Genomic DNA, 13,423 nt, shown 5'->3' on the forward strand with positions numbered 1-13,423 from the left:
AAAAATATCTAACACTATCTATATATAACAAATTACACTTACTTAATCTTAGTTTTGGTTAGAGAGAAGATAGCGACTCCAATCACGCTCGGCAAGGGACTCAGCACTAACATGTCATCGTTTGAGGCGCTCAATTTGAGCACTACAGATACTGTGGATGAGTCTAAAGATCATAGTCGGGAGCTTCAAGTGGAGGAGAGTTCTAAAATATTTCAATTGGCGTTGATTCAACTTAAAGCAAAACGATACGATGATGCAAAAGACACGTTTGATAAGTTATTCGAAATAGATGTCATCAAACCTAATAAATGGGGTCTCTATGAATATTCATCACCAACGTTAGATTCGCTTCGATACCTTGCCTTCAGGAATAGGGGAATTCTTTACTACCAGTATGTGAAGGATAATTTGGCAGAAATGGAATCTGGTGACGTAGTGGACTACGTACTAAAGGCCCTCGAATGCTTGTTGGAATCTTTACAGCATGGAGATGCAGACAGCACTGTTACTCACTTACTTTTGAACATATTTTGGAGTTTTAATAGTGCAAAGTTGTCTAGAAGCATATTAGAGTTTGAACTTACGCGGTCTCCAGAAGAGTTTAGACTTCTTTCATCTCTAGCGGCGATGTTCAAGGGTCAAAAAAGAATTGTAAAGAAATACTCTGAACTACTAAAGAAATTGCATGATGCTGGAAGTCGTGAGAATATTCCAAGCGCCATCAATGATGTTTTAAACTATATAGAACATTGTGACGTTGAGATGAAAGAAAGGGATCTCCTACTGAAACAGATAAAAACGATGAAAATGGAGGACGATGAATTGATTAAAAATTTAGATGCTACTAGTTTACCACTTTATGAGTTGAGCTGGGAAGAAATAGGATCTAAGTTGAGAAGCTTAATACCACGAACAAAGGTGACAAATATTCTAGGCAGAAAATCAGATACATACAGCGACCTTGAAGCTCCTCTGGAATACGTTTATTTTTCTATTGATGAAGCTATGGAAAAAACAGCTCGTTCCCCAGCTGACTCTGTTGAGAACTTGTCGGATCATTATGAAGACGCGATTAGCACCCTCCCGGAGACAAATGCTTCTAATACTGCTACTCCAAATAATAGTGACACCTCCGACACAAAGCAGATATCATCAAGAAGAGCTGAATCTAACGATAGGCCTACTGCCCAGAGGTCTAGTAAAAGATTCAAAGAACGAGAAAAGGTTCAGGAACCTGATGTTGAAGAACTAGTTGAATTTCACAATCGTATTCTAGCCAATATTGACGGAGTTTTGAAGTCATATGGAATTGCTGAAGATCTCTCGGTAGAAGCGATTGATCCGAATAATATATCTAAGCAGCAAGAACTTTGTATGTCGGACTTTTATGACTGTTTATCATCATGGACAAATAAACACACCGAATTCCTCAAACAAGGCCAAGAAAGCTTTTCTTTGAAAAGTTCTACTGATGATTTTACCCAGTTGACAATTCTCTTAAGAAGCTCTATGTTTTCTGGAGATGTGGAACCGAGTGATTCACTCTCAGAAGTGGAGGCTGATGATGTCACAGCTTTCATAAAGACAGTCAATGAACAGAAACTTCATTTTCACGCTGTCCGTTTTTTGTTGATTGAACAACTACTTTCTCTAAGAACGGATGGCAGATGTATGATTACAGATTTTTTTTGGAGTCCATCCCTTTATGAGGCTGTAGAGTTTTTTACAATTGGTATGGAGTTTAACCTCTATGAAATGATCTCACCATCAACAGACGAGAAATTATTATCAATTGGTATTTCCTTCTTTGAAATAATGATTAATTTAATGGGATCCATATGCAATGATATATCTACAAAAAAGACTCAAGGTCAAAAGATTAACGAACTTGAATCTCAGCGCAATAAGCTCGAAAGAAAGATCAGTAGATGGCACGAAATGTTAAGCTCTAAAAATCTCACGCAAAGGTTATTGTATAGGTTTAAATGGTCGAACTTTTGCTTTTTGCAGTCCACTACTGATGTTACCAATAATAACCTTATTACAACTATGGAAGAAATCGAGAAGGGTTTATCTGCCATACCAGATTTTGGAACTATAGCGTACAGCAACTACAACAATATATCATCGTTAAGTTTAAAGACAGTTCAGAGCCAGTTTTCGAAGATAAAAATGTTACGTCGTTTTACTACTGTTGATGTTGAAAACGAAGAAGACGATACAACTCACAGGGACTATGTTCAGCATTTGTATTGTATTTTGAATCAAATACCTGGAAGTGGATCTGACTTCGATTCAATGTACGAATTTGTAACCACCTCTCCATTTCTAATGAAACTCAAATTGTGGAAAATGCTAATAAATTACTACGCAAATAAAAACGATCAGATGAGGTTTCAGACTTGCTATTTTAGTTCTATGAAATTTTTGTTTGAAAGATTAAATTCGCAAGAATATCAACTGCAGTCACAACTACAGAGACAAAAAACTCTTTTATCGACATTTAACCATATAGGTGACTTTTCAAAGCGCTTTTATCAGGTACTCAGCCAGTCATGGCAATCGGCACTAAAACAACCGACCTCTGATCAATTAAAAACGTTGGTATCGATTTTCAGGTTGTTATATCCTTTGGTTTTTTATGAAACTATGGCAGAGAAAGACTCCTCATTAAAATCATTTTTCAAAAAAGCTGTAAAATCATCCATTACTTTGCAAGATATTTTCTTAACTATTGCCTCATTAATGACTATATGTATTAAATCCTTATCTGATGAAAAGGATTCACTAGATGAGAACTCTTGCCATGTTATTGATTTGATATCGGCACTGCATACACTTGCGGGCAAGTATGGATTCTGTGATAAATTTGATGGTAACTTCTTGAGGGTTCAAGAACATATTCTCTGTGGATTCTCTAATACTCAAGCATTTGTAGAGTTAAAGAGAGTTTTATGGTGTCAGTATCACATATCAATCGGTTTGGACAATCCTGACGATCAACATCAAACTCAGCCCCAGACGATGACTAAGAAAAATGCTATTGTGCTCTCTAACTACCTCATCAAATTTCAATATCCGGATAGAAACATTTTGGTTCTAAATAGTGGTAGATCCAATTTCAAACAGTTTTTCGAAATAGTTATGGAGTTAATCGGCGACATCGATTATGAATCAAATCATGTCTTATCGAGAAACGAGTACTTTTTCAACCAATTCTTCACTGCTCCAATATCACTGAAAACCGTTATGGATGCTTTTGCTGGTGAGCTCGAAATCGAATTTACAAGTCCAAATGACGAACTACAATCTGGTGTTGACGGCGGATTGTTTTACGTATCTGCTGTACATGCTTTGAACCAGTACCAATCTAGAAAAAAGTCCATGCAAGCTCGTCCATCTGAACTGGATGCTATTATGTCAACATTAACAACCGATATTCTATACAACACCAAACGATTCGAGAGTTGGTATTTGCTTGGTAAATGCTATTCATTTGTAGTTGAGGACGATTTGACATGGACGTCAGACAAACTAGCATCAAGAGACAAAAAGCAAGCTACTGCTTTTGCGGAGAAGAAAGCGATATTATGTTACTTGATGGCACTTAATCTATACCTGTCTACTTCTTCTCAGGTCAATTCGGAATTGATGAAAAATGACAATAAGATTGTGTTTAGGGGTCTTTTGGAAGCTTTAGGTAAAGAAATGCTTCAAGCGTATGTTAAACCGATGAGTTCGATGAGTTATACTTGGAAGCCCAAACCAGTTCTTATCATGAAAGAGGATGGTACTTTGGAAAACCTTCAAGTTGTAGACAAGCCAAGTATTTCAGAAACTAACATCCGCAAATGCATATTGACTATACTTGCAAAAGCGGATGCTCTCTACGAAACTGACAAAGAGAGAAGTTGGACTAATCCTTTCTATATTTCAAAGGTGCATTTAAAAACCGATAAAACTTTATTTAAAAACCGTGGTATACATCTATTGCAGGAAGCGTGTAAATTATCGTTACTACAGTCTTCCGTCTCTGGTAACGACACGATTTTAGAGGCGCATTATGCCTTAGTATCTGCATGCTATAAGTGCTTTAAAGAAAAGGTTTTTTCTCTTGAAGAAGCTCTAGAACAATTGAAGCTTGATGATGGGTTCTTTGGATTGTCCGATGAAGAATGGGAAATTAAGGAAGAAAAGGAATTCTATACTTTGATAATAAAGCTTTTGAAGTTCATCCTTTCCAAGGACAAACACAAATGGCAACACAGACCTGTCTATAGAATTGCGCAAATCAAATACACAGACTTCAAGGACATCGAAGGTGCGATGGAAGAAATGAATAAACTTTTGGGACTTAAATCGGTAAACAAGAACGTTGTCAACATTTGGAAACCAGAGAATGAGCTCCCAGGGAAACACTTTGTATACGCTTACCAGTATGTTATGTTTTACATGGAGCTTCTTGATGAAAAACATGATTTCATGGCCATTGGTGGTATGGTTAAAAAATTGAGGAGATTTGGATCTGGTATGATAAACTCCCAGGATGCAATTAACAAGGCAGTGGAATTATTCGTTAATGGTGCGAAGTCTGAACTATCTCTCAATGAGAAAGAACATGGTGAATTGCTCATGCAAAGAATACCATTTCCGGAATTTGTACAAAACAGTGAAGAATTACATCAGTCATTTAAGAAAGAGGATTATCCCACTAAGGTTCTAGATGTGTTTTTACTTGCATACAATCTGAAAAAGGGTACTAACTCTATTCAGTTTGATGGGGTCTGTATCACCATCTATTTCAAGTATTTCTACACACCATTTGTGGAAAAGAAGAAAGAGTTAACGCCTACAGTTCCTCCCACCATAGAAATCACAAATGGAGAACAGAAAGAGAAATCACCAACTCAACAGCAACAACAATCGAATTCACCCTCTCCGAACCTGAACGGTGCTAAAGACAAAGTTACGAAGATGCCTAACAAAGTTTCATCAAGCGTGCGTAAAAGAGTGAGCAAAAGAGACGTTTTCGATAGAGTTTTAAAACTAATCGAAAAAAAACTATCATAATAGGTGATAATCAATACTAAGTAAATACCAATGTAATTCTTAATTAATTAGTCAACTGATCAATCGCCTTTGTTCTGGACTAATATATTGTTTCCGATTGTAGAAAGCTGTGAATCCATTGTCTCTCAAATTAATGATTACCCTGACTAAAGACATCCAACGCAGTTTGTATGACGAAAATCATTTCAAGGTTAATATTCCGATGATTCATACTGCAACTCTAGTCGATTAATTCATCAGCAATACAACAATTTGCATTATTTAGCCCTATTTCATTAATCCAGATCTAAAAAAGTGTGTTAACAAACCAATCGAATATAAAAACTTAAAAATGTCTTCTAAAGCAGTTAATGTTGCTGTCATTGGTATGTTGAAACGAAATTACAGTAATTACCGAATTTAGATTTAAGCAAATGAAAGTTACTAACAAATAAAATAGGTACCGGTGTTGTTGGTTCTGCATTTTTGGAGCAATTGCTCTCCATGAAATCTCAAATTACGTACAATGTCATTTTGATTGCTAAATACTCCAAATCCCTTGCTTCTAAAGACTATTCCCCATTAGCTTTGGAAGCTTCTTCTTGGAACAAGACAGTTGATGCGCAAGGTAGCGCACCATTTTCGGTTTCTGAAATTCATGATTTCTTAAAGAAGTCACCATTACCAACTATCTTGGTTGATAACACTTCAAGTGAAGAAATTGCTAATTACTATCCAAAATTCATTGAGAGTGGTATATCGATTGCTACTCCAAACAAGAAAGCATTTTCTTCTAACTTAGAGTTATGGAACAGTATTTTCAGTTTGAAACCATCCAATGGATTGGTCTATCACGAAGCTACTGTTGGTGCTGGTTTGCCAATCATTGGAACTCTAAGAGATTTAATTCAAACCGGTGATAAGGTCGTTAAAATCGAAGGTATCTTTTCCGGAACATTGTCTTATATCTTTAACGAATTCTCCACTCCAACCGCAAATGACGTCAGTTTTTCAGAAGTTGTTAAGGTTGCTAAAAGCTTAGGTTACACTGAACCTGATCCAAGAGATGATTTGAACGGTTTGGATGTGGCTAGAAAAGTCACTATTCTTGCAAGAATTGCCGGTTTCGAGGTCCAATCTCCAACTTCTTTCCCTGTTCAATCTTTGATCCCATCTGCCCTCGAATCCGTTGCTTCCTCAGATGAGTTCATGCAAAAATTGCCAAACTATGATGATGAATTAAAGCAATTGAAACTTGAAGCTGCTAAAGAAAACAAAGTTCTAAGATTTGTTGGAAAGGTTGACTTCCCATCCAACGTTGTGTCTGTTGGTATTGAAAAGTACGATTATTCCCATCCTTTTGCTTCTTTAAAGGGTTCTGACAACGTTATTTCTATTCAAACGGAACGTTACACTAACCCATTAGTCATCCAAGGTGCTGGTGCTGGTGCTGCAGTTACCGCTGCTGGTGTCTTAGCTGATGTCATCAAGATTGCTCAAAGATTATAAAAAAAAGTGTATCTGATATCTAGTTATCCCTACATATATAAATTGAATGATTGGAAAGGACTGTATTCCTCAAAGTCGGCAGCATTCTCCAGGTGTTTCTCTTTCGCTTCCAAAAATATGACTCTAAGCGATTCATAGGTTTCACATGTTTTCTTGAAGTCCAACATAATTTTTCTTGCATCCAATGTAAACTTGGGATAAGAATTTGATTTACCAATAATACTGCCTATGTTGACCCTCGATATATGGAGATTATTTGGTGCCAAGAATAAATCACCATTTTCACGGATTTCAGCCATGCATGAACCACTGTAATGGATATACTGAGCATATTTAAACATTGGCTTTCCCCAAGAGTAAACTATCTGATAATTACTAGATTTTTCGGACTGAAAGAATTTAGAAGCCCTGTTATCAAGCAAGAAACCTGACTTCTCTAGCAAATAGATATGATAAAAGAACTTCTGTTCTTTGAAGATAGATTCATCTTTGAATTCTTCTTCTTCCCAAGGATTAATAGCCAACCTTATATTCATGAATGAGTGAAAGGGGTTAATTTTTGGAATATTGCATAGTTCGTCCCATGGAATTTCGACCAACTTCATACCGTACCTCTCAACCAATCTTGACCAATTTGATATGAGATCATCTATTAGTTTAGGAGTTGCAGTTAACCATTCCAATCTGATGTGGAAACAATGATCGGGATTATGAACCCTATCATAATGTGCAACGCAGGTCTCTAATTTATAAGATTTCTTGTTGGGGTCAAGATTTATAGTAACCGCGTTACTTAGCATCACAGTAACATTGTGCTCTTCTGGGATATTTATCTGGTCCTCTGATATTTGATTGCTCTCTGTAGCCACAATTGGATCCATAGATTTTGTGGATTCTGATTTATTACTGGTGGAAATCTTCCTTTGTAAATTACTCTCATTGCTATGCTTTGTTGAGGTTTTGTAAAGAGGTTTATTTTCAGTGGTGAATTCTGGTTTTAATTGGTAGAAATAATGGCCGTCTAAAAATCCGTGTCTACTTTCTACATGATGGAAAAGTCCTTTATTCATTAAACCCTGGCCATAAATTACAGCCTCCTCCCTGGTGTGAATATCAGAAAAATGCTCGATAAGCCAATTCACTAATTCTAGCCCAATAAAACAATTATCATGTCTTTTGAAGTGCCATTTTCTGTTCACTAATTTTATTGGATCCAATCCATATTGAAGTTCAAAAGCAATCTTAGAGAGATCTGCATCTTTTGACAATGTTTCTGCATCTTCCATGAATATAGAATTCTTGACTTCTGTGCCAGAATTTTTGAGGAAGTCGTTATGTTCTTCAATAAAGTCGAACAAGTAGCCAGTGTAAAAAAGTACTTCTGGCAGGATTTCTTCCTTGTGATTTTTTTTATCTTTCTTTTCGCTTTCAGTTCTCAACCTAGAACGGGATATCGATGAAATGATTTTCCGCAAGCCTTCGAGTCTGATTTCTTCAGCCGTGAGGGTCTCTTTTCTTCCATTTATAGTTGATTGAAAGGTATTTGGTGGGATTTCAGCTGGCAGAATCACGAACTTGCAACGGAATTTCTTCTGTGCAGTTGAGTCTATGACATTATCGCCATAGCCAGCAAGAACTTGGTCCATGTGATTCCAATTGTAACTTTCTCTCTGTGCTTTTATGGGGTCAGAATCCAATTCTCGATACTCAGTTTCATATCTTGTTTTTACATTTGGAGTATATTTGGCAAAATTTTGAAGTAGTTTTAAGTCTTCATGTTTAACATATCTTTGAACATAGACAGTTTGATCAGAACACACAATTCTATGTATTTCATCGTCAATTCTCATATAAATGGTCACATCTGTATAATTATCAGCTGTTACAATGTTTGTCACTCGAGATCCACTCGTGTCTTTATTTAATATCATTTCCACTTTCTTGACATCTTTGCCCAAACAGAACTGGAAACCGGCTAGCAGTCTAACATATAACATATTTTGTAGTAAATCAAAAACACTTTGTTGATAGCCTTCCTGTTCAATAGTTAAGGAGACAGTATGGTTTCTCAACATGAATTGATTTTCGAAATCATAAGGTGTGGGGAATAAACTTGTAGTTAATGGTAGCTCTGCTGGCGTGGTAAATGATCGCCATTTTGTATATTTCTTTGCGACATATTTGGGGAAAACGTCTCTCCATCTGTTAGGAATGAGATAGCTTGCCACAGCAGAATCAACAGGCACTGATGGATTATCAATTTCAATCCAACTATCGCCTTTCATTTTCTTTTTCGTGCTATTATTTGCTCTAGAGGAGTTCTGGGATGTATCACTTAGCAATGGCCTTCTTTCCTGTACGTTAGCGTTGACTGACTCGGAACTTGATACTGAATAATCCTCAGAGTCTCCCTTTTTGTTTCTATTGGATAAGTTCGTCTCTTTAAATGAAAGTCTAGAGTGTGTCTTTGAAATTGGAAGTGGCTCTGTAGTAGTGGAGGTTATTGTAGGTGTACCTGTAAGGGAATCTTGTGGGGAATTTAATGATTCGGTGCTTTTTTTTATTGACAACTCTGGGAAAAGTTTCGAAAACAACCTTTGCGTAACACCTGACTTGTTGTCTCGAAGTCTTTTTAGAGTGTTCAAAGCTAGGGAATCTTTGGCAGTGGACGCGTAGTCATTTTTGGCATGGTTATTTTCAGTTTCGGCTGAAGAAGTTGATGATAACTGCGCAAATACCTCTTCTTTAAAGGTTGGTTGGAGTATAGCATCTGTAGATGTTGGATTCATCCATTTGATACTTTCCATCACATTTGTAGAATCATTTTCCTTGGACACATTATTTTTCCTCCAGTTATTATTTTGTGCTTTATCGCCTTTTGATTCTGGGACGATGGTACCCGAAACGTTGATTTTTTTATTTTGAGATCCAAATACTCCTGAATCATAATCTTCCATAAATTCAGATACAGACTTACATTTATCATTCATATTTAATGATTGCAATGCAATTTCGTCCTTCAACTCCGTTTCTGTTAGTCCCATCATAAGGACGTCATATATTTTACACCGTGGTCTCCACTCAACATTACCCCTGGAGGAGTCGTTCCAGAATGATATACTTAACCATGTTGGTGTACAGTAGTGTAATTCATTCTTGTAGTCTCTATATCTTAGTAATGGTACTATGTGAAGAGGAGGACGTGTTAAGCAAATTAAATCCATAGTAATCTCCAGTGACATTAGCTTTTTAGTAGTAATTTTTAACAAGTCATAATCCACATCGTATAAACCTGAGCCAGCAGTAACAATGATAGCATGAGTTGTCGTATGGCGTAAATCATTTTGCTTGAATGGATCCGTAATCAAACTTGTTGCGACATTTATTGTTTCCAATAAGTTTGATTTGATAACTGATGGCAAAGAACCTCTAATAACGCTCACATCATCATTTAATTTAACATTTCTTAGATCTTGTGCAATTCTTAAAAACTCTTTCCGCAAGGTCTTCATTATTTCTACCCAGTGAACAATGTTCACCTGGTCAACTACCACTCTATAGTAGTCATCTGTGCTTTTTAATCTCTCTCCAGAAGTCACTTCATTGAACGAAGACTCGGATCTATCCACGGAAGCACAAAACATAATTGAAATACTGTGATGTGTGCCTATACTCTTCCACTTCTTGAATATTTCAGGGAAAAGCGAGTTAACAACCTTGTGGAATGTTTCTTCACCTTTCTCTTCAAAGTGCCACATTTCGTCCGTAATCTGTATCAAAAATAAAATCTTCGCTGACTCGGATCTATAAACTATTTTGGTATTATCATTAATGTAACCTGAGAAAACCTTTTTACCATTTCTGTATATTCCTTTAACGGTAGCTCTTACAGCCTCAATCAAACTAACTTTTTGTCCGAGAAAGACGCAGGTATCCTGGAGTGTTGTTGAGAACTTCCACATGTCCCCTCTGTTTACATGGCAATCCTTAACGTGAAGCTCAATCAAGTCTACAGTCAGTGACTCTTTGTCTTTAAGCTTTACCCATACTTTGGAACGGGACGGAAGGTCTAATACTTGCTGTAGTTGGCCGGACAGTACTGAGACTTGTGAACTCTTGGCCCTTCGCTTCGTCTCAGAATCAAAGTCTTTTATTATGAAGTAAACTTTTTTATCTTTAGAGCCAGGGGTCTTCTTATATGTCTTGAGCTCGGCTAGATCACCTTCTCTTGCACCCTTTATGGCAGTAATGTCTAACATAACTTGGTCAGTGGAGAATCTAGATTCATGGAACGTAAGTTCCAGCTCCACAGAACTTTTCGTTGTTTTGTTATATAGGTCTTGTTCATTTGATTCATTCTTCTTATCATTTATCACCTCGATATTTTGAGATCTAGCTACTTTCGAAGAAGGCGGTTTCAATCCAGTAGTGGATAGTTTCATTCTCGGGCCGTGGAACGCAGATCTCGAGACCTCAGAACTCACCCCAATTGTCAAAGTATTATTTCTAATTGTTACATTTTTACCGGAGCCCGTTTCTACAGACTCTGTATGAGTTCCGTAGCGTCTCAGATTAGAGTCTATGCTGACCACATCACTCTTAACAGATGACAATGTATCTGTGTTCTTCGGCACCGGTCTTGAGCCTGACCTTAAACTAGAGAAAATTAGGTCTCCTTGAGGCATTCTCCCTTGTGTACTGTGTAATGTAACTACACTTTAAAGTGTTAGTCCAATTTAATTTTCAATTATATATTGTTTGATGATGAAATATCCTTGGACTGAGTTTTCTATCAGTAACTTAATTGATCTCTGTGGTTATAGAGCTTATTGCATTAACCATTTTTTTTAACTATTGTTACGCTGCTGCAACTATGGAAAATGGTGAAAGAACTGACATAGTACTGTTCACGTGACTCTAGTCTTTTTAGGGTCAAATTTAGATATAGGGAACGCATTTCATTAGCGCAAGCTAGTCTTGGATACATGTACGTATATCTGTGTGTATATATACAAAAGAAGTACTATGGTGGAGCCTAGCCTAATGAGACATAATTTATGATCACTGTTCGGTGGACTGCTGTCTTAGACGTTCTTGTCTTTCTTGTTCTTCTTGCATCGATAAACGTAGGGCCATTGCCAATTCTGGATCTAGAGAAGGGTCCACACCGAAGTCCATGAAGTCTTCATTTCCACCCATTGTAAACCCTGCCTCGGCATTAGATCCTTCGAGTATGATTGGGGATGCAGCGATGTGTTCGTAAAGCAACTTTGGACCAGGATTCACATTCAATAGGGTGGATTTGCTGTCCTCTTGTCCGCTGTTTACGGTTTCCACAAATTCTTCTAAAAGTGCAGTATTGGAGTCGGTCTCGCCGAAGTTTATAACATCTACCGCAATGCTGTTTTTCTTTAATCTCTTGGCCATTTTAACCAAATCTTGTCTGTCTTCCGTGATTGGACTGCATACAAATATGATAATTCGTTGGCGTTGCACTCTATTTTGTCTGTGCTTCAAGGTCAATGCAGCAATTTGAATAGCAGTGCTGAAGTGGATCGACCCCCCTATGTTCGTTTCGTGCAAACCGCTCAAGATCTTACCAAACTCGTTTGTGAACGTCGACAACACTTTGGGGTTAGACTCCGCCGCAGATACTAGACCCACAGTATTCTCGGGATTGCTGTTTCTTTTCGCCTGGAAAATGTACTCAACCGCATCAATCTGCGCTACAAACCTCGTTCTGGGGAAGTCACCATTTCTTGCGTACTCAGAGTTATCAACAACTAGAACTGTAGCCTCTAAAACCATTCTTCCTATATGACTTTATTTTAATCAATCCCTTGGCTTTTCGATGCTTATTTCGGTCAACAAGCCTTCGCAACTATTATATATGCTCCTAAATTCCTCTAATCCTTCAAAAACTAGTTACTGTCACCTCTTTCTTGCAGGTGGCAATACAACTCTACTCTTGTCAGTGTAAGCCCAAATCTTTCATTGTCGTTCTGCAGCTTGCCCATTTTTCCTTATTTCATGGTATCACCAAATTCGGGTAACAACGTCGCCATTTTGGTCACGTGATTACCGACCTACCCTTAACTGCGTGCGTTTTGCTGTTTTTTTTTCTTTTTGTTTTGATGCGCAACAGTTAGTTAGCGCACGCACGTTAACGCGTCAAAAAAACGCAGGATCTGGGCGCAATTTCGCACTGCACTTGTATATATAACTTATAATATTAATCAACACCTTAGTACAGCGTCTATAAGCAAATACAGTCTAGCAGAGATATCATTCAAGGTGTGAACCAGTTCAGGACAGCTATGGGTAAGGCGAGAGAGAGTTCTGGAGAAAATTCAGATAGGGTGAAGCTTACTGAAGAACAGCGGGAAAAGATCAAGAAGGCGCTCATAGCCCGTCAGGATGAGAGGTTCCAACAGACTCTGGAAGAGATTGAGAAGGTGAAGCAAAACACGAAGAGTATGGTTGATTCCATGATCAACGAATGGAAAGAGCGAGTGGGTGATGTTGACGATACCATTCAGGAGACTTTACGCAAAGAGAAAAGCGGCAACGACGGGTGAATTTGGTTTGAATTGAACACAAGCACAATTGAGATCAAATTCAGAGTTTTATTCATCATGCATATTGCAAGAGCTTTAATAATCCCCATCCCATGGCGTTTCAGGCTACAAATCGGTCTTTTGAGACCCAAAGTTACTCTAGCACAACTTTTACAGGCATGGGCAAGTTGTCCTATTCTGTCCCCGCGTCTCTTGGAAGACGCATCTCCGAGCACAGCGTGTAATCACGTGTTATTATAATTCACGTGATTTTATTCACACTACTGTGTGTGATTGTTGTTGGTTTT

General features: G+C 37.6%; 4 protein-coding genes across 4 annotated transcripts; 2 read left to right on the forward strand and 2 right to left on the reverse strand.

Moving 5' to 3' along the window:
- Positions 1–111: 111 nt before the first annotated feature.
- HIR3 (Hir3p) lies at positions 112–5,070 on the forward strand (the record flags this gene model as incomplete). Its single annotated transcript, XM_022819805.1, has 1 exon — positions 112–5,070. One exon carries the CDS (start codon positions 112–114, stop codon positions 5,068–5,070), a length of 4,959 nt encoding a protein of 1,652 aa, XP_022676335.1.
- A 331-nt stretch (positions 5,071–5,401) lies between these two features.
- HOM6 (homoserine dehydrogenase) lies at positions 5,402–6,558 on the forward strand (the record flags this gene model as incomplete). Its single annotated transcript, XM_022819808.1, has 2 exons — positions 5,402–5,435; positions 5,510–6,558. The coding sequence occupies 2 exons, from the start codon at positions 5,402–5,404 to the stop codon at positions 6,556–6,558; spliced, it is 1,083 nt and encodes a 360-aa protein (XP_022676336.1).
- A 29-nt stretch (positions 6,559–6,587) lies between these two features.
- IML1 (GTPase-activating protein IML1) lies at positions 6,588–11,243 on the reverse strand (the record flags this gene model as incomplete). The annotated part of the gene is made up of 1 exon (XM_022819809.1): positions 6,588–11,243. One exon carries the CDS (start codon positions 11,241–11,243, stop codon positions 6,588–6,590), a length of 4,656 nt encoding a protein of 1,551 aa, XP_022676337.1.
- Positions 11,244–11,619: 376 nt separating this feature from the next.
- RPN10 (proteasome regulatory particle base subunit RPN10) lies at positions 11,620–12,366 on the reverse strand (the record flags this gene model as incomplete). The annotated part of the gene is made up of 1 exon (XM_022819810.1): positions 11,620–12,366. The coding sequence occupies one exon, from the start codon at positions 12,364–12,366 to the stop codon at positions 11,620–11,622; it is 747 nt and encodes a 248-aa protein (XP_022676338.1).
- Positions 12,367–13,423: the final 1,057 nt, after the last annotated feature.

This window comes from Kluyveromyces marxianus, chromosome 4, assembly GCF_001417885.1.
Source record: "Kluyveromyces marxianus DMKU3-1042 DNA, complete genome, chromosome 4".
Taxonomy (NCBI): domain Eukaryota; kingdom Fungi; phylum Ascomycota; class Saccharomycetes; order Saccharomycetales; family Saccharomycetaceae; genus Kluyveromyces; species Kluyveromyces marxianus.